Source organism: Manacus vitellinus, unplaced genomic scaffold (assembly GCF_001715985.3).
Source record: "Manacus vitellinus isolate BGI_N305 unplaced genomic scaffold, ASM171598v3 scaffold_5_pilon, whole genome shotgun sequence".
NCBI lineage: Eukaryota > Metazoa > Chordata > Aves > Passeriformes > Pipridae > Manacus > Manacus vitellinus.
The window spans coordinates 18,197,827-18,219,247 of NW_021940682.1; the positions used below are offsets into that span (position 1 = coordinate 18,197,827).

Sequence of the window (21,421 nt, forward strand, 5' to 3'; positions counted from 1 at the left end):
ACAACAGACATTTCCCATGGCCCAGATATGGCTGCAGAGCTCCATGGACAGCTGGATGACTGGGCAACTCAACACCTGGCCGAGAGGGAACTGCCAGGGAGTGAATCACTGAGGGAAGTGGTAGGGCACTTACCAAACCACTGATCTTTCCTTGTGACAGCAGGTCACAAGGATCTCTCCAGCTGGGCTTTTCCCAAAGTCACTTCCCTCCTCTCCTTATCCCCAGATAAAATGTGCAAAGGAGCACCAGCTTACAAGCCATGAGGTTTACTGCCAGCCCAGCACACAAGAAGCTGTTCCCCACAGCAGACTAGGGTGAGAGAAGCATTCCCATGCTTCGAGAATGTAGCAGCAGTTTATTTACAGTTCTTCAGCCATTCTCTGCCCCTGCAGAGGCTGTGCTAGGTCAATCCCAGTTCTCACCAAGCTTTAGGAGAGCCTGAGGTGGCAGGGAGATACAGGTTGTCACAGAATGTGCCTCAGCCCCCCTGACCTGAGCACCCTGGGAAGTGGTGCCACAGGGCCAAATAACAGCCAGGAGAGCAGGAGGATACTGGTGCAAGTAAAGAGAACTCCTCTCCAGCAGCAGTTGCTGGGATCTCCTGTTTCAGATCCAAGGGCAGAGACAACCCAAAGCTGCCTCAAGTCCTTGAAATCCTTTGGCAAACAGAGTCAGTAGGCATCTTCTCCCATCCTCTCCAGCACAGGCACCTGAGGAACAGCTCAGCATAACTTAGTAGGGCCGAAACTTGCGCTGGGCTCGCATCAACGCAATCCTCTGCTTGTCCTCCTCGAATTTCTTCCTCAACTGGGCAATGTCTAAAACACGGAAAAAGAGAACAGGTCACACGGGAGCAGCAGATCTCCCTCTCCTGGGAGCTTCACTTCCACAAACCAGGAAGGGCTCAGTCCCAACAGCTGCAAACACACACTTCCCAGAGCGGGTCCTTTTACACTTGGGCTGAGTGCCAAGCCGGGGCTCTGGCCCTTCACCTCTGGCAGTGTTGCAGCTCCCTCTTGGGGAGGAAACTGGATATTTTCTCCCTTCAGTCACTGCCTTCGTGCAGACTAAATAAACGTCTTGGAATACCACGACCTGCACACTCTCCCACAAAATATTCCAGCAGCCCTTTCTAGGACAGGTGGTGGCAAGAGGCCTCTCAAGAGTTAGTGAGGCCAATCGCACCCATCCAGCCAGCTGTTCAGCAGCAGCTGGATGTAGCCTCCCCTTCAGTGGAAGGAAGAAGGATGTTCTTTGAGCCACAGTGTGAGACAAGAGACATGGGCAGGGGTAGGAGACTTGGACACTCACGCTCTCTCTTGGTCTCGCGATGCTGCCAGGCATAGAAGTTGAGCAGCTCTTTGCGGGCCCTTTTCTGTTTCTCCTTCTCCAGCACCCGCAGATTGGCAGCCTCTGTCCGGGGCAGGCCAGGCTTCCGGCCCTTTCGCGTTACCTTCACCCAGCCCTCCTCATCTGGAACACCCTCCTCCTTGGCAGCTTTGGCTTCTTCCTGTAAAGACAGGAGGGTAAGACAGCTCAGTGCATGCAGATGGGCTGCCAGCCAGCCTGATGCACAGGTCCCTCAGCCCTAGCTTAAACACATGCAAAGCTAGAGCTCCTGCTTCCACACAAGATTTAAAGGAAGGTGTGGCACCAGGGGTGTAGGTATTCAACTTGCAGTCACAACACTGCATGCCAGCCAGGACTTTATTTGTGGATACCTGTTGTAAGGCCTGAGTGGAAGAGTCAGGTGTTGCAAACCAAACCAGGGCCTGACTGCCCACCAGGTACTGAGAGTAAAAGACCTCTGCCAAACACTGGGACCCTCTGCCTTTTCCACTGTGACTTGGGGCACTGAGAAATCTCTCTTCGTTTCCTCTCCCCCAAACACACCACTTAGCTGGGTTCCCTCCCCAGCCTGGCCTCACCTCTGCCATCTTTTTGTCATAGTCTTGCATGTAGGCATCCACCTCAGCCTTAAGCTCCTTCGGATCCACGACAGAAGCCTCATAGCTGGCGATCCACTCTGGGACAGAGAGGGCACAAGTCAGCAGTAGCCGCTCTTAGAAGCAGGCCCCAGTGAGATGCCTTTGGGCAGCTCTAGAGTGAACTGCTACAGGGTAAGGACTCTGTTCCCATTTCTGTTCAGCTTCCCCACTGCCACACATCAACCGACTTGTGGTCAAGGGCACAGCCAACAAGCAATGGGCAGAGCTTGCAACTTTCCCTGGCAGAAGTGAACTAGCCCTACCCCAAGGAGTACAACACTCAGGGCTGGGTTCCTGTCAAGGGGTTGTATCTGAAGTGCTGTCATCTTGACAAACACCTGGTGCCTGTTAGTGAGTCTGGATTCCATTCTGAGGGCAAGATGCAGGCAGTATCTCTGAATCTATATGATACTGAAAAGATGTCGGGAAAACCCCTCTTCCAAGCGACCCCATTCTCCCATACGGTCACTGGACTAGACTACAACACCCAGTACAATAAGATTTGTACCCTGTGTACAATAACAGAAGCAGGACAACAAAACACTGAACATCTCCCAGCTTAGTACAAAATGGGACATACAGGGTAGGATTCAGCAAGTAACGAGTATAGTTTTTTCCTAATATTAGCTAGTAGAAAGATAGCTAGGGCTGACGTACTGCTAATGCCGGTTTTCACAGGGTGGGTCTCTGTTGATATTAGCAAGGGACCTTCCTGTGACAGAGCCTTGGCTGCCTGGACACCCGCTGGTTTCCTGAACACCACATATGCTACTTGAAATCCCTAAAAGAAAAAGACACCCAGATCAGTCAGATACATTGGGGAAACTGCATGGAGTTGCAGTACAAATAACATTAAAAAGTAAAATAAAAATCAAACCACAAATTGCAGTGGGATAGGAAAAAAAATAACATAAACTTAAATATGTAATCATGTCACCCGATGCCCTGAAATGGCTGCCTTTATCTCATGTTCCAAACAGAACCATTCAGTGCTTGCCATCTTTTCCCCTTAAAGCACCAGTATTCTTCTGCCCCCCGAGCTTTACCGTTATAGTTTTGCGGTTGAAGAATTTGGACGTCGGATTTTCTTTTTTCTCTCCTGGCCCTGGCTTGTCACAGATGTCCACAGACTGCACATGCCCGCAGCGGGAGAACAGCCTAGACAGAGAATCCTTGACACGGAGAGTAAGAGAGAACACGCGGTACAGCAAAGCAGGAGCGATGCCCCTCCCCGCCCTCTCATGCACAGTCTGCAGCACACTTCGGGCGGCTCTGCCCGCAGATACCCCGCCTCACGCCGCCTCCTGTGCCCGCAGCTACTCTCGAGACGCGCCGGCTCCCGCGGCGAGGCCCTCGGCCTCCAGCCGCCCCCTCGCTCGGTGCGACCCCCAGCCCCACTCACCGGGCCGCAGTACGGGGGCACGTTGAGGACGAAGAGCGTGCGGCGAGGCGGGTGCGCCGTGTCGGCCCCTTCCCGCACCTGGTGCTCCTTCACCAACAAGCAATGGGGCGAACGCTTGCCGCGCCCGACCACCGAACTTTTCACCGCCAGAGCTGCGAGGGACGCACCGGTTACAGACGCCGCTGTCGCCGCGGCCCCGCTCCGGTGGCCCCTCATCCATGTACCCTGACGCCCCACTCCCGGTGCCCGCCGCTGCCCGAGCCCCCTCACGCGTGTGTCCCGCCGGCCCCGCTCCCGGTGCCCGCCGCTGCCCGAGCCCCCTTCACCATGTACCCTGACGGCCCCGCTCCCGGTGCCCGCCGCTGCCCCTCACCCCACCCCTCACCCGTGTAACCCGCCGCGCCGCTCCTGCCACGCGCTCGTGGCGGCCGCCATCTTCTCTCCGGAAGCGGCGGGGCGCGGGGGCCGCCGGGACATGTTCTTCAGCCGCGGCGCGCGCTGCTAATGGCGGGCTGCGTGTCCCTCGGGCCGGGCAACGCCTGCCGAGCGCAGGGATCGCCGCATTCCCGAGGGTCGAGTTCACCTTTCCGTAAAAACAGTGTAAAACGCAGGCACTTAAGCCTAGAGAGGCAAGTAGATCTTAAAGATATGTAAAAACATTCAAAGACAATTGTTTTTTAAAGACTCTTGTTACTCAGGAAATTTTTAAAAAAATCACTGTTTACAGAGGAACTTGTATTTATGACTGAATGGAAGAGAGGACTACTCCAAAAATAAGATACTGAAGCAAGACTAATGCACGCAGTGACAAAACATGAAATGATGTGGAGAGTTGACCCAACCAAATATCCAAGTTAATGAACATTATCAGAAGGAATGGTACATGCAGAAGCCATGAAAAGATACCAAACTTGCACATTGTGATATCACTTCAGAAGTCATCACATTTTTGAAAAAGGAAAAAAAGAAACACCATTACAAATTACCTACCACCTGTCCTGGCCAGTTGTTTAATTTAATTACTAAATTAATGCACATTAATTTAGTGCAGGCAATCGGTATTTCATATGCAAGTTTATAATCTCTATCAGCCCAGGGGAAGAAAAAACAATGAAAACCAAACCAAAACAAAAAAAACCAACCAAAAATATAACCATGCTGCATGAGTGCAAACGTGGAGGATGTGAGGTCAGTGCTATGTAAGCAAATAAGATTAGCATGACAACTGCAGGACAACCAGGAGAAATTGGAGAGCTGCAAGATAAACTACCTGAAAAGGAGTAGGGAGAACTGATTACTCTTCTTTCAGTGCCCACCCAAAGAAGCCATACTGTGGTGTATTAGAAGACTAAGATTAACTTTAAAGAACTGACCAAGAACAGAAGAGCAATGTATACCAAGACATTGCTGTAAGACAAATCATGGAGTGGTGTTTAGAGAATCACTGACATCACCAATTTACAAAAAAAATAAAAATATACTGTCATATATCACAGAGCTAGAGAACGGAGCACTGGTTCTTCCAAGGAAGTATCTTAATGTTATCATAAACTCTCACAGATAACCTAAACACAATGCACAATTTAACAGGAAGTTAAAGTGCATCTTGCTGTTTGGCTTTTTAAATGGACATGAATCTCTTAATTTTAAAAAATGTTTGAATCTCTCAGAAGGGACATGAGATGCACTCACAATACATGTCTTCACATTTCCACAGCTTTCTGTCTGGTTGATAATGAAAGCACCCTACCTTACTTAGAACAGGTACCCTGTTTCACAGCTGTTATTTTATAAAATTACTTTTTAAATTACTAGGCTGTCAATAACAAATGCTCTTTTTTATTGTGACAAGAGAATTGGAATTAGACACAAACAGCCCCACTTAGTAGTAAGAGTCAACTGCTAATTTCTATGATCCAGATTAAAAGGTGGATGAGTATCAGTTCTCTCACCCATATGCTCCTCTTGCTCTTCATCGCATTATCAGTTTTGAAATTTCTGTTCATCTGAAAAACATCCTTAGCTCACTGTTGGAACAACTCCACTTATCTTTAGTTGCTTCACAGCATCTAAAAAGGCTTAGAATTCACCCTCTTTATAACAAATGTTTATTCAGAAACAGATAATACATTATCTTCCCCAACCCCTAATGTTTCCTCCCCCTTCCCCCCCTTTTTTTTTTATTAAAACACGTATTTGGTGGGCAATCTAAAAAAGGAGAACAATAGCTGTCTTAGGTCTCCTCCCCTACAAACATCTGCTGTTCACATGAAGCACCCTACCAGTAATGGTGTCGTTGGCTTTCTAAACAAAGAGAGTATTCCATAAAAACAAGTCCTGCCAAGTCCTCAGTTATTTCCATGGCTAAAAGGGTGAGACAGAGGAATGGTTTGCACGAGCCAGATAGAGCAAAGAGTTCATACAGAACAATAAAGCAAAAGAAATGTAGGGTTGACCAAGAAAAGGAACCTGGACCTACGAGAGGTACTCAGCAGAGCTGAACAGAATGAACAGGTTAGTCTCCTAGCTAGCAGGATCAAGTTCAAATCCCAACCAGACTCTGGAAATTGCTCTCAGCTTTCCTCTCTTATAATACAATCTGAACAAACACAAATGAATGGAGCTATTGGTACTTTCAACATCCAAGGCGACAATGCCGTACAAAGAATGAGAAGCACTGGAAGTGCCACCTGGTGGCCTGTCACAGACATTTACTGGCCCATAGCACATCCTCATGGTTCTGCACAGGACTTGAGACTCCTCCCCTGTGTTCCTTAGAGCGCTAACTGCTCTCTGCTCCAAAACCTCTCTCTGAAGCCGTAACTGCAGCAATCATCCTTCAAATCCAGGTATGTAAACAGCATGCCCACACAGCAGCCAAACACTGCCCAAGTGGCATCTCTCAAAGAAGTGAGTTCTCAGACACAAAATAAGACTGCTTCAGGGATAAAGGGTCCCATGTCCTCCCTTTTTATAGGAGACTGGGTGAGTTAGAAGGTAAGAACAAAATTAATGTCCCTGCATCAGCAGGAGGATGGAATATAGTCTAATGGGAGAGAAATATCTGCATTTCTTCTAGCTCTGAACACAACTGGTTCTTAATTTTTCAGTCCAGAAAGAGGAGAGTAACATAGCCTGACCTTACAGAGCGAATATATTCATTGTAAAAACGCCAGAACAACCCCACAGCATTACCAGAGTTGAAACCTCCCTTCCCACAGCTGGTGCACTTGTGCATATGTCCTTTCTGCCCGAGGCCTCTGTTGGCTGGCATACACGACAGGAAGCTCAGTTTTTCACACTCCTCAACGTCTCAGCTGCTGAGCAGGAACATGTCCAACAGCCAGAATGAAGTGGTATGCCACCAAATGCATACAAGTCAAAGATGCAAGATGGTGCTTCCTGTAGGGAGCCCAACCTGACTTTGTACCCAGCGCAGCAACTTCAGAAACAACGTGGTGTTCTTGCCTGTGGACAATCAAGGGGATGCACCTTTTAGTTAAAAGTCAGTCAGAAGAAAAGAGGAGGAGATCACCACTCCTTCCCTCAAAGTCTATGTGCACTTTTAATGGCCACTGGGGGCTTTGGAGTAAAGGATGGAGTTACATGGTATATGCTTGGTAATACATTACTGGCAGAAGGGGGAGGTTATTCTTTTGGGAGAAAAAAAATATGGAAGAAAACTCCAACTATGAAAACAGAAAGTACACACACAAGAGGAAACACTATCATACAGTAAAGTAGCGATCATAGAAAACAAAAAATTTCAAGGCAGGCAAATGCAAATAACATCTGCACTCCTGCACTTTCCCCACCCCCCAACTTGTATGAGTTTTCCAGTCCACTGCTTGCTCCCGCTTCTCAGAGTTTAATTTTAAATTCTGTGGGCTGCACAGAGGCAGAGACCCCTGAGGATTTGAAGAGTGCCTTCAAGATAGTGTCAGGGTCCACTTCAGCTGGGGGATTTGAGGAGGTGCTTGCACTTGACCGGCGTGGTTCCCCTTCCTTCTTCACTGAAGGGGTATCGCTCAATCGGCTGGAGGATAAAAAAAACAAGCAGTATTTAACCTTTCATTATGGAATAAAATTTAACACTATGTCTGCATTTACTGTTATCAGTGTTGACCCTTACCAATACTGGAGATAAAGGTTTTAAATATGCTTTCCTCACAAGAAAGCATCATCTCAGACTATTTTTGAACCTCAGGGCTGAGAGCAGTATGTGGTCAACCTATATTGCACTCAGCTCAAGATACTGTGCCACAGAAAGGAAGAGAAGGAAAATATTCATGGGACAACAATTCTCAAAACAGAATTTGCAGAAGTGTTTGGTTCTTTTCCCCACCCGAAGGACACTTACAGCAATATAGACTGGTCTGAGGTGATAACATTCCCATTCATATGAAGATTGCATTTCATTGGTTGACCTAAATAAAAAAGTCATTCTATCAGAATTGGGGTAAGGCCAGATCCTTGAAATACCACACAACAGTGCAGGCAATAGAGTTCCACATACAGAGGAAACATGAGAAAGAACAGCTGATAAATCTTTTGTTGCAAAATCAGAGCAACAGAAAAGCCACCAAAACGCTCAGTACAATATGAAGGATCACACTAATTAAGAAATTACACAGAAGTACAAAGCCCTTAGCAGAGACACAAGAGGATTTCCTGTTCTTAGCTGTCTGCTCCTCATCTGACACTCATGTCGCTCATCTAGACAATGAAAAAGCATCTATTTCCAGCTAAAAATTAACAGCTAATTTCCATCTAACACAACACTGCAGGTAGATCCAGGTTAAAAATCACATTGTTAAATGTTTATGCAGAAGCTGATACTGTTTTACAACTCCAAAATGTCTCTGACGACACCCTGAGACTATTGCAATTAGTTTTACTTGTACTTTGCAAACAGTTTTTCTGTAAGCAAGTAAAGCCTTGCTAAGGACTATCTAGCTCTTGGTACCAGATTAGAAACAAAATAAATTTCATCTGGAAGTTAGATCAGCAGACTCGCCAGGACCCTGCCTCCAGCTCTGAGCATTCTTTTTCTATGAAAACGTGGGTGGGGTTTTTTTATTTCACCTAAATAAACTGTGCATATATTCAGCTAGTTACACAGGAATGTATTATATTATCTAGCTCCTGAACTGATTTTCTAGCGTTCCTTCTGTCTTAGTAGCACAGGAGCATCTGAGATGCTTTTAAACTTTCCACTGCAACTCTGGCATCAAACTTACCATCTAAGCACCTGTTGTTGTACTTCTTATATGCTGCGATAGCATCTTCTTTCTTCACAAATACTACCTCAGCCACTCCAGGGTGCACCAGCCGGGCTCGCTTCAGAGCGCCACACACGCAGAACAACTCCTGAGGGCAGAGAGTTAGTCGTGGTGACCATGGTCACATCAAAGGCACCAAGTGAGAATGGCTTAGTTTCTTAATCGCACCACCCATCCTACTTAGAATGACCTGACAGAATCTGGACACTTGTCTTATTGTGCTTGTTATGGTACGATTACGTGGCACTAGTAATAGGGCTTACACAGGCAGAAAAGTTCAAGGCCAGTACTCTGTAACATTTTCTACATAGGAAGACCAGATTCATTCTCAGCCTCATGAGAATGGAAGCCCCTAGATAATCTGGATGGGGGTACAAATTCAGGGAGAACACCCTGAACATCATTTGGTATGAACTCTTCTTTTAAGTGATGTCAGGTATCTCAGTACACCCTAAAAATGTGATTTTCTCCTATCTTCTTAAGCACGCACTTTTTAAAAAAATGTGAACAAAACATAATACAATCAGGAACCCTCAAAGTTTTTTGCAAGGAAATTAAACCACATCATACCCCTCTTCATTGCATTCACCATAGATCAACTGATTTATCAAAAAAGGTAGGATAAGGAAAGGAAGCGTCATTCATCCACAGTCCGGCAGTAAGCAACACTCACAACAATGTCTTCCTCTGTGACTCGAGGATGCAGATTATTTACGGTCATCTTTGTGCCTTCCAAAGGACTGAACGCCAGCTGCCAACACAAACAAATGCATCACATAAAAAAGGTCAGAAATACAGCACACAAGACAGCACAGCAGAGAAAGCATTAAGAAATAGGTAAGGGGATGTCCGGCAATGTCTCTACACACACACACACAAAGGAGAGAGCTACAGCTCGTAATGGGAAGTATCCATGCTTACGAAACCCAGCTCATCCGATGGCAAAAAGCAGCTCCTTTTCCATGCTAATTTCCCTCTGAAGTAACTTTTTGCTCCTATTGACAAGTATAACAGTAATTTAATCTGCATACATACGCAGTAGTCTCGTCATGCCCACACTTCTAATAGCGTTTCTCTGTTGCACTCTACACCAGCCAGCAAACCCCAAAATACAGCTCTAGCCCTTCAAGAGGTTGCTGAACTCAACATGCCTGGGAATACTTGGTGGGTTACCTGTACCCAACATCAGGCCAATTTGGCAAACCAATTCCAGGCAGGCTGTCTACAAATTGCCTGAGAAATCTCATGTGTACAGCAGGAAGCCGTATTTAGAAGAATCCTTTTTTCTCCTTGCTAACTGAAGTGGACAGAAGACAACATATGAAAGAGTGTTAAAACACTACTCCTAGGGACATGAAAGCCACCAAGGAGTTTCAAAACAATAACTGCCACCTCCCTGTTCCTCCAGGACCACATGCTCTTATGTCAGAGAGAAAGGTTGAGAGAATCAAGATGCACTGAGAACTCTCAGTCTCTCAAACTCTGAGGAAAAGGATGTTCAGACTAGCTTCAAATTCTTGGGACATAGATTGCAGTTATCAGAATAACCTTGATGGTGTCCCAGAAATAATGGTGAAAGGCAGGCAGAAATGAGCTGCTCACATGACCAATTAATAGCAAGTTTCAGATGTTTTAGAGACTCCTGTAAAGAGCATCTTCCCCTTCCCGGAGCTCACCTCAACAGGCGCCGGCTCTTTTGGAGGCTCTTCCTTTGTCACTAAAGTCCGAGACATGTTTGTCAAGGCCTTCGTCCGCATAGGAGAGGGAGGTGCAGGTGGAGCTGTGTATGTATCATTTTGGACCACTTTAGTCAGGGGAACAGTCTTGGACAGAGAGAATTTATTGCCGCTCACAGCAGTCTACAGGAAGAGAAAAATAAAGTACCTCTGAGAGCTGCAGCCTACAAAAGTCATCACTCTTTTTCAAGCACCACCAGCAGAGTATTACTAGCATGCACTAAGAACTGCATGTCCTTCCCAGTGTCAAAAGCACTACAGTGCTGGAGAGTTTCAGCTCTGAAGGAAAAAAAAATCAACTAATGCTTCTGGGCATAAACATAAAAAGATATGTTTATCCCAAAAGAGTACTTCCCTCATAAGCCCTTTTTGTTTTCATATTCTTCTTAAATGAACTTTAACAATGTGATCTGAATTTGAAAAGCTCCTTTCACCCAAAGATTTTCAAGTACTTTACAAAGTGTTCACAAAGATTGCTCATTAACAATAAGATTGAGCGGCCCTGGTACAAACAGCAATAATTCTTCAGAAACACCAAGCTAGGGCACACAACGGCATGGAGCATAACCTCTGCAGTTGGAACTACCTGAGTTTAAAGCTAGACTAAAAACTGTGCTTGGTAGCTGCTGTGAACACAAGAGAGAACAAATTTACTCCTGGAAAAAAAACCAAAATAACTTGTAAGATTATTTAAAACCCACAAATGGCCAGAAGCTTTATTCTGAATACCCAGGAAATAAACCCAGGGGATAATCATTGCACTACACTGCCTGTATGATGGTAAAACCACATGAATTTGCTTCTTCAGGACCACAGAATAACTTAGGGCAAACCTATGTCTAATCCCCGTGTCCGAAACAGGGCTAACTTCAAAGACACATCAGATTGGCTCAGGGCCTTATCTGTTAACCGCTGAATATCCAAGAATGGCTGTGCCAGCAGCTGACCAATACCGTGAGAATTTTGCCAACTAGAATTTTTTTTGCTGCAGCACATTTGTTGGTTCATTGTCTACAGGGTCACTCCTGAAAATAACCTGAGCCTTTTGCCTTTTCCATGACCACACAGCAAACAGTGAGAGTGGACAGATTTCACTACAGCCTTCTCAGCCTTGAGACACTGCTCTCTCACCCTCTCCTCACACATAACATGCTGCAGCTCTCTGACCACCCTGTTGTAATGGTTCCAGTCGGTGTCCTTGTATCGCAGTGCCCCCAGGTGCATTCTCAAAATGCCGAACAGGAACCATTACCTTCCTTGACTTCCTGGCTATGATCTTACTACATCTACAGTTGGCCTTTGTTGCTGGAAGGATGCACTACTAACTCATTCTTAGTAGATCACACAGTAGGACCCCCAGGCTCTTTCCTACAAAGCTGCTTTCTAGCCAGTCAGTTCTCAGCTTAAGTTGCAGAGGGTTATCCCCTGCCAAAAGCAGGACCTCACATTTGTCCGTACTGAAATTCCACCTTCTCCAGAGTAAGAGTCCTCCCCAACAAGATGCCAACTAAGATTTCATCTGGCAAGAGATTTCCTGCTTTGATGCCCAGTCTCTAGAAGTAGCAGAAAGCTTCCCTTGCTGGTTTGCTCAAACAATAACGAGATAAGTTAAATACACTTCCTCAACAAGAAGGACGTGAAGAGCCAAGATGTAGCAACCTGCCAACAAGGCAGAAAGCACACATTCTAGCTGCAAAGAGCCCATAAAATCAGCTACCTTAAAAGAACTCGGTTCCAAAAATAACAGCAGAAGCATTGGCACAAAGGAAGGGTGGGGTGAAGAGCAAATATTTGAGGAGAAAGCATCACCTACATACTTTAAAAGAACATAAGCCCTGTAAAGCCAAGCCTGCGTGTCCATGTAATGTGAGCATGGTATGGTGGGGACTGCTAGGATAATTCCTTACCGAATTGTTCAGGAAACTGTTTGTGGTGGTGATTTTCATCTGTTTGCTAGGAAGGGGAGAGACACTCTCATCATCATCTTCCATGTCATACAGACCCTGCAGAGAAGCAAGGTTATAGTTTACAAGCAGATAGATTTAATCTAGACATTTCTAAAATAAGTAGTTTTCCCTTGTCTTTAACCATGTTCAGGTAATGAACATGACTGCACTGGACTTTACTCCTGTCATTGCAGCTTGTGGACACAGAAGGTACACAAGTCCATTTCAAAACATCAGTGTAAAATCTATCAGTCTTCTCCCGAAATTCCACAGTAAAGCTGTTTCCCTAAGAGTGCTGAAATCACATACAGATTCCTCTAATCGCTAGACCTCATTAGGACTGTTGAAACCACATTACCGGAACAAAGCCTCAGCGTCTTAATTTTTAGCACCCTGCTACCTTTAAAGTTGAAGCCTGTGCATGTGATTTTTAAATTGGGTTTTGTTTTTTTTTAATTAAGCAGATGCCTGCTAAATACACCTAAATGGAACATTCCTTTGGAATAGGCTGCTTTCCTCAGCACTGCACATATCCATCTGGCACTACAAAACACTGCACTAGAAGGTTTACTGAATAATTAATTTCCCAATTTAACTTAATGCTCATAGCCCTGCCTTAAAATACTGAGGCGAACTCCTACACAAGTATTTTTTTTCATAGACTCTCAATAATGTTAAGAAAAAGTCTAGACACAAATGGCACTGCTCAGAACATAAGAAGTCACAATTCCAAGCAGCTTTCCATTAACTCAGCAGAAAGGTAGAGAAAAACAGTGAGATTAGCAACAAGAGCTTTCAAAATCAGTGGGTTGTCATAGTCAGCAAGATTCTGATTTACAAACAGGGAAGTTGTTCCAGTCACAGAAATGCTATGAAGGAAAAAAACCAAAAGGGATGAGAGAACAGAGGAGAATTGTGTAGAAAATAAAAGAGCTGGGAAAAACACTAGCCATCAGGATAATGGACTTGAGTTTGAGACAAATAAAATGGATTCTAGGTGTACAGGGATAAGGTCAGAATAATGAAGACACTTCCTTAAGTGACAGCATCTGGGATAGGTGAGGGTAGCAGGCCAGCATAAAGGTAACATACATAAATAGCTGAAGTTACCATAATCAAGGCCCAAAAAAAAATCCAATCAAAAAAGGACACGATATTGCGAACGTCAGTTTTCCAATACTTCATGTAATACTTTATGTGTATACACACAAAATAACACAAGTAACAGAAACATGTAATTCCTCTCTGAAAACACCCAAGGTAGTAAGGTGGTTGAATGGCTGGGGCTGTGACAAAGTACCAGAAGAGATGGCACAAATTCTAGGGTCTTTCTCAAAATCTGCTTGATAAGGGATAAGGAAACTTTGAAAGTACATCAGAATACTAGTTAACATCATTCACTATCAAGCTTCCAGCAGGTACCCAGAGCTGGGATTTTTTCACAGGAAGGTTATAACTCCTCCCACCTCACTGAAGCACATTTGACCATGTACAATCATATGGACTCTCTGAAGTGCTGGCAGCATGGTGAATCAATACAACCAACAACCTGATCTGATGTGGTGTCACTGAGAAATTCACAGAAAGACAGAGCTAAAGGTCATGGTCTCTAGAGAACAAAACACATCAGCACATACAGGCATATCTACTTCTCATTCACACAACACACAAGGAATCAAGATCAGTTATACTAAACAAAAACCTCAATTACCATGAAAGTATATTAATCACACAAGAATAGGAAACCAAGCTGATGGAGAATTTCCAAACACCTTCCTTTCCTACTTCAAGTTTTCTTTGCACCTGCCAATGTTTATGGACAGATTTCCTTCCCTGCCAAAGGTAACAAACAGAGCACAGAGCAGGTACACACCTGTTTGTGTGTATGGTTGTTCACCACATTGATCCTCATTCCTGCTGGATGAGAGTGTCCAGGAACTGGTGCCTTCTGCTACAGTTAGAGAAAAATAATCAAAACATTAAATATTACAGTCCACCAGGTCCCCATTTCAGAAGATCCGAGCTGTTAGTTGATACTCTCTTGCTTTAAAGTATATTACAACAATATGCTCTTAGATAACATCTATGCTTCCTGTAATATGTTCAGTATGAGAGAGACTCACTTAAATTGAAGAAATTAAAAGGCCACACAAAGAAACTGATTCAAATTACTGAGGTTTTAGTCCAAGATAATTGGGAAGGGATAGCCCTGCCAGGCTACATTTCTGCCAATACAAAACCATGAATGGGCTAAATCAGAAAGTAAGCATCTCTTCTTTCATGCTATAGGCAACCAAACATGAATATCTCTATCAAACTCAACAAGCTGGGACACAACATAATTCAGTTCCATTTTAAAGGAGAAGCATATACTGCCCCATAACACTACAGCTGGAATAAGCTGTAGTGGAATAAAATCATACACAGGATAGTGTAGCTGCTCCTTCTGAACCCATTACAATGTGAAACAGGGACGCCACAACAGAGCAGTCAGGGAATATAGCTGTTCAATAACTGAAATCATGCAACAGTGCCCTCAAAAACACCATTTTGTTTTTTGGAAAAGCTGGAAGCTCTCCATTACAGAAAAAAATGGATTTTCTTACAAAAATACTCCACGCAGGCACTAAAACCTCCAGATTTGCATTTTCTCTAGACTGTAACTTACACCATAACACCCTCATGTTTCAATTTGCTAAACAATTCAGAAACAAGGATACCCACCCTACAGAAACAGCAGCAGACCTACAGAAATTCTTTGGGTTTCAAAGACTTCTCCTTGCTTTCTGAGAAACAAGACCCCAGGACAGGACATCTAGAGCTGTGTGCTACACCTTGGACCAAGATACTCTAGTTTGACTGCTCAATATTGGGAAGATAAGAGGGTCATGGGCAATTTGGAATTTTAGTGTAAGTATTTTTAAAAATTATTAGATAATTGCTTGTGTGCAAGGTTCTGTCTACAGTCTGAATCCCCATTATACTCTATAGTATTTTTCCTTGCACTATGTTGTCTAACAAACAGAAAATACCATTGGTCAAACCAAGTCACAAAAAAAACCCCAACCCAACGGCCAGAAGCAGCAGCCACTGCACCAAGTCTCTGGAAACTACTTTAACTCCTAGGAACTTTATAGAAAATGTTCAACTCCTAAGGATTGATGGTGGTGATTTGGCTTAGGACAGTAAGAGTACTAATTACCATACTAATTAATGACTACTGAACAGACTGCTCTATTGCTCTGCATTAGCCCTTCTTACAGCCACAGGAGCCCTTTCTCATGCAGAGCAGTGGGAAACTTCCAAGGCTAATTTACAGAAGAAATATGTTTGATACTCCTGAGCAAAACCCACAGCTGAAAAGAAAGCAGACTCATCAAGGCTTTCAAACTGATGAAGTTTTCTGACTATGCGTAAGCACGCTGCTGATTTTGGGGAGGACAAAAATGAAAGAGAGAGGCTAGGAACTTCAGTTCCATGCTTGTAGAGGTGGGGAGCAAAACCACTCCTCAAACAACGATCCTGACAGCCTAGAAACTTCTGAGTCTGCCCACAGTACCTAACAGAGTTCAACAGCAATTGTTTCTCCAGGAAGCTGGCTAAGAATCAAGTTGCTGCACACACAGCAAAGTGCAATTAGAAAACTGGCCAAGGAAATCAGCAGGTCAGGCTGACTAACTGAGTATAACAGAAATGAAATAAATCTTGAGCCTCAGTAGGAATGCATCATGTAATCAGGCAAATCCCTGGAAATCAGGGCTTTCCTGAAAACCATAAAAAGAGAAAATTGTAGAAGAGCTCATTGAATTTTAGATCTTCTTAGATACAAACACAGCTGTATATTCTAAACTGTTATCTCACCACTAGGACAAACCAGTTACCTAGACAGGACATTCCACCACATCAGAATTGCAAAGATGAAAGGTATAAGAATGACAAAAAAAACCGCATCATTTTCTTTGCATTTAGGTGGGAAAGAGTCTACTTAACCATTCAAGGCATCTGCTTTAAAGCTGACAGGAGCACTGCTTTAGTCTTTTTGGGCCCAAAATTAAAATGGAAGTGTAAATGAAAGGTGTGATTCTATGAAAAGCCCCAAGCAGCTGCAAGGACACAGAAAAAGATCAGAATCCTGCCCCACAGGCTGGAACAAACTGTATCATCATCGCTTCTACTGTAAACATATGAACATATTAATGTATTATCATGTCTACTGCACTGCTGTAGAATAAATGAGGGGCTCAGAGGTGACTTGCTTCACCTACTTGGATTGTTTTGGTGATTTTCATGGCTAGATTTACTGCCCCCACAGCTGGGCTCACAGCAGCTGGAACGCTCCTTTTTAAGCTGATCTTCTCTCTGGCATCCACCACTTTGGTCACCTTTTCGGCAGCAACACTTTGCTGCTTACGGGAATTCAACATCTCTCGAGCATCCTGCACCTTCCCTTTGATTTTGAACCGAGCGTCCTTTTGAACCAGTTTTTCACGGGCATCTTTAACCCCCAGTTTGTGTCGGGCATCAGTGAGTCCAATCTTCTGTCGGGCATCAAATGCCCGCTGGAAGCCGACAGCTGGCGATGATCTATTTAGAAGATTTTGCTGGATCCCAATGCGAGATCTTACACCTCCAAAAACTGGCCTTGTGTTAAGTCTGGGGAGGGGAAAAAAAAAAAAAAGAGAGAGTTTCAGACATTATGTGATACAGTGTCAATAAAAGTATTTGTGTTGCTGCAAATAAAAGCTTATTATTACCGCACAGAAATCCACTCAGATTGGATGTCTAAATACAAAAGCAGAGTTCCTAAGCTGTTTTATGCTGGATTTTACTTTCTACATAAAAGCTAAGGAACTGATTTCCAAAATCCATCCTTAAGATCACATTTACAAATGATAGGGTCTGACTTCAGCTGTGCTAAGTACATACTACATTTAACCAAAATCTAACAACTCAGGTACTTTGGAGAAACCTTTAAAGACAAAGAGGAACAGAAACAGACTTTCTAGCCCTAGGACTGGACAGGTCTGCTAAAGCATCTTTTGTAACACAATAGTATAGCCCAGTACAAAGGAAACATGGAACTACACAATTTCAAGAATTCTGGGCTGCAAGTTCAGATTTGGGGGAGTATAGCAACTTGGATTTTAGGATGGACAAGCACCAGCAACAATCTCAGTTCAAAGCCACCAGTTTCAAGGTTGATTAGCTTCCAGCAAGAATAGTTACCAGTCAAATTACTTTTTAACATGACTGCCTCTTCTTTAATCTACTAACAGAACTACTGCACTCAATGGCCTTTACTTTTTAAACACATCATTAGCACAATACTGAGCACAGAAAGACAACAGCCCACAGAAAGGACCACATTTGCACTTGTACACAAGTATTCCTAAGAAGCAACACAATATGGAGTGAAAGGTAAAACTAGCTGCTTACAGGTCTGATACACTTTTTTCAAAATCTGCCCTAAAAACCAAAATAGCTTATCTGATTTTTTAATCCACTTCCTCTTGTAAGTATTTTTAAGGTTTCCTTCTTCTCCATTGGATTTTTTTTTTTAAAAAAGGATGACAAAGTACTAGGAGAAATTTTAAAGTTAAGCTACTAAAAAAATATTATTCTTGTTGACTTTTTAAAACTCAAAATAAGCTAGAGGGCTACAGTGTTCATCTGCTTTCTGAAATGTGTCGTCCAGTACCATAAAGTCTAAAAGTAGGTATCTAGAATTTGTTGTCATACTCAAAAGGTTAACATCACAAAATCAAATGATGATGTTATTTCAACTCTTCATACAGCTTTATATCAGTACTTCCTGATCCAACCCCACAATCCTAACATTATATATATATATACATTTACAGTCGTGTATTCGGTGGAGAGATTCATAAAATAAAACAAGGAGAGGAAAGACTGAACCTCTGCCTAAAACAAGGAGAGGAAAGACTGAACTTCTGCCTAAAACAAGGAGAGGAAAGACTGAACCTCTGCCTGTCTCTTTCATTCTTGTGTCCCAACATCTGGAGAGGTGGGACTGGGGTCCCATTTTGTTACCTAGCTAAGAATCCTATAGCTGCTCTCTCATACAGCCAAAGCACAACAGGTAGAAGAAACAGGAGTATTATTAAGACCATTTATTAAAATATATACAGAATAATACAGAAGACTAAAAATACCCTTAAAGTAACAGCCACAGAGCAAGACTTCCCTCACAATTTTAAAAATCACTGATTTAGCTATGTTGAAAGCATTTCTTTAGAGTGCCACAAAGGGCTTGATGAATGGTTCTTTCTAACTGAGCATGAAAGAGGTCAAAATAAAACAAGAAATATATGTATCAGCATTTAAGCCAGCATTAGTTAAAACTGTTAATGACTCCAATGAAATTGGTTAGGAAACTCTGTACTGAGGATTACACCATTTCTGAAGACTTGTGTTTATCCTAGCAAACAACTCCCCTCCATAGATAACTGCTTACCCTACAACAGCATTAACTACTTAGGTACTTTGTGCCACAGCACCTGAAATAAAAACGGATCTCAAACATCTAATTCACTTTCCAGAATTCCAAGTTCTCACTTGAATATTTTGTGGGTTAGTACATTTCATTGGTTAAGATTTTTCTACCATTTCATCTAGAGCACTGAACAGCATGGATATAAGGATTTCAGTTTACTCAGTTTATCCAGCCTTCACAAAGTCAAGTTTGCTACCTCAGGAATCTATACAGTGAGCTAAACATGACAAACAAGAGAAGTGTAAGGCACAAAAATTCTTACAGTGGGATTATTGTTCAGCAAATAAAAGCAGGAAGAAAGAACTCCTGGAAGAAATGAGAGTTAAGGAGGGATTTGAAAAAGGATAAAGTAGGTACTTGGGGCATAGTAAGCAGCCTAGGACTGTTCCAAATATGCAGGATAACACGAATGAAAGTGCAAAGCCAAGGCCTTGTCTAGACTAGGATTTAAATATGTTTTAATATGTTTTGCTAGTATGTTAGCAGATAAATTTCAAAATATTACTCGAGACATATAAGTGTATATACATTCAGAGTTAAAAAACCAAGACTAATAAATAAAAAGAGCAACAACAAAAAAAGCCCAACAAAGCAAAAGCATGCTGAGCTAACACAGGTGGGGGAAAATCCACGGACAAAGTCTTCAGAAGCATCAAGAGAGTATGGCAAAAGGGAAAACGAAAAGCTACCGAAAGAGATGCCAGGTAAGAACTGCCAGCTGCTGCACTGGAGTAAACGGCCCAGCCTACACCGGCGACAGCTGCTGTACAAAGAATCAAGCTGGTCCTGGAGCTGATCTGCAACATGCTCCACATCCACACAAGCATTTCAAACAATCTGTCGGAGCACCATTAGCTACGCTACAGGGACTACAGCCTCCGAGGGTCGGGCAGCGATGCAGGCGAAGCCCCGGCAGTCTCGCCCGTCGGCCCCGCTCGGTTACGGCTCCCTGAGCACCTCCACCCTCCCGCGGCTTCTCCCACAACGCACCGAGCCGCTCCGGGAGGCGGGGGGGACCGGGCACCTCCAGGCAGTGCCCGGACACCACCTGCGGCCCGGATACCGAGGGGGCCGAGGGGCGCCGACCCAGTACGGGGAGCAGCGCTGGGCTAGTCGGCGGGGAGGAGCAGGAGGCGGCAGGGACAGCGCAGGGTTGTGCCGAGGACTCCGAGGGAAAGGAGAAGGATGTGGCAGTGGGTGCCCCTGCCCCGCTGGGGCAGCGCCGGCTGGGGGCGAGGTGGGGGGGGCCGGCCCCCGCCCAGCCCTGACGACGCCCGCCGCCGCCAATCGCATCGCGGCGCGCCCCGCAGCCAACGGCCGACCCAGATGGGAGCTCGAGGGCGGAGAGCACGGTCGGCCGCGAACGAGGCAACTGCGGCCCGCAGCACCCGCGGACCGGGGCCGCCGGAAAGGAGACGCGAAGAACGGCCGGGGGCCGCCGGGCCCGGGGCGCTGCGCCGCCCTCCGACCGCTCACCTCCCCTTCACCGTCACGCCGCGTTTCCGTATGAGCTCATCCAGAGACAGGTCCGCCATCTTGTGGCGGGGCCCAACGACGAGACGCAGTAAGGAAGCCCCGGAGGTGACACCGTTAGGACTTCGCTATCGCCCCGCCCTCAGAAGAATCGACGGCCCCGCCCCGTGCGGCGGGGAGCGCCCACAACCCCCGCGGCGCCCGGGCCGCTCATTTGCATACGATTCCGAACGTCCCGGTGCGATTCTGCTCGCGGTAGCGGCTCCGTGGCGCAGAAGGGACAGGGACCGGGCAGAAACGTAAGGGAACCGTCATTGAACTTATCCATCATAGATAACATGGGGAGCCGCTCGCCCTGACCTATAGAGCTAGCGCGCAGAGGTCTTCCGGCGGAGCTGAGGAGAAGTGGTTATGCCTTAAACTTATGAGTAAGGAAAATAACGACCCGGGGTGACGCCCGGGTCCTCACTGCCAATGTGAGAGGAATTTTTGCGCGGGTACAGGTCGCCCCCGGGTGCCCCGCCTACTTCGCGGGATGCCCGGGTGCCGTGATCTGCCCGACCCTCTGTGCCCCGCGTGCCAACGACAGAGCTCTTCTCTGTGTTCAGCTGCAGTGCTTGGGGATATTTACGGCCCGCTCGTAGCGTCATCCGCCCACTGTGATGCGGCCGGACACCGCCTCCTCAGTGCTCTAGCACGTGGTTACCGGGAATTCGAATTACTGTACAGTTTAAAAATAGCTTAACTAGTGTCTCCCTCCTCCTGCCGCCTTCACTGATCTGCCTTAAGGGCCTTCACGAAGCTAAGAAATACATCAACCCGCTCCTAATATATCATGTGTCTGCAGGAAGTGATTCCTTTTCTATGCTTCTGACGGAGGAATTAGGCTATTCAAAATCAGACTAAAATTGAAAAACGGCAGTGAGAGGGAAAACTGTCTTATGCAGCTTGGGCGGAGGTGAGCTTCCAGGGATGCCTCCTGCCCTCCCTATCTTGACCTGCAGGACTGTAGCTCTGGGTCTCACTGCAGGTCCTGGTGCTGCTGAGCCTCCCTCCCAAAGCCCTTTTGAAGCACAGAG

At 45.2% G+C, this 21,421-nt stretch overlaps 2 protein-coding genes and 1 non-coding gene across 4 annotated transcripts; 1 reads left to right on the top strand and 2 right to left on the bottom strand.

Annotated features, from left to right (window-relative positions):
* Positions 1-251: 251 nt before the first annotated feature.
* Positions 252-3,607, bottom strand: RRP7A (ribosomal RNA processing 7 homolog A). Its single transcript, XM_029963425.1, has 6 exons — positions 3,392-3,607; positions 3,036-3,161; positions 2,647-2,770; positions 1,930-2,027; positions 1,313-1,511; positions 252-819 (listed from the first exon to the last, which is right to left on the bottom strand). Exons 1-6 carry the CDS (start codon positions 3,605-3,607, stop codon positions 734-736), a joined length of 849 nt encoding a protein of 282 aa, XP_029819285.1. The 3' UTR covers positions 252-733.
* A 1,601-nt stretch (positions 3,608-5,208) lies between these two features.
* On the bottom strand, positions 5,209-20,490 carry POLDIP3 (DNA polymerase delta interacting protein 3). Of its 2 annotated transcripts, none has more exons than XM_018080613.2 (9): positions 20,346-20,490; positions 16,621-17,008; positions 14,229-14,303; positions 12,317-12,412; positions 10,350-10,532; positions 9,347-9,424; positions 8,632-8,761; positions 7,752-7,818; positions 5,209-7,427 (listed from the first exon to the last, which is right to left on the bottom strand). In XM_018080613.2, exons 1-9 carry the CDS (start codon positions 20,402-20,404, stop codon positions 7,253-7,255), a joined length of 1,251 nt encoding a protein of 416 aa, XP_017936102.1. In that variant the 5' UTR covers positions 20,405-20,490; the 3' UTR covers positions 5,209-7,252. The 2 variants fall into 2 exon arrangements, with proteins under 2 accessions (XP_017936102.1, XP_017936101.1); XM_018080612.2 differs by having other exon boundaries at positions 14,229-14,306.
* Positions 20,491-20,753: 263 nt separating this feature from the next.
* Positions 20,754-20,902, top strand: LOC112841258. The gene has a single exon (XR_003212867.1). It is a non-coding gene; the product is annotated as a U12 minor spliceosomal RNA (small nuclear RNA).
* The last annotated feature ends 519 nt before the right edge of the window (positions 20,903-21,421 follow it).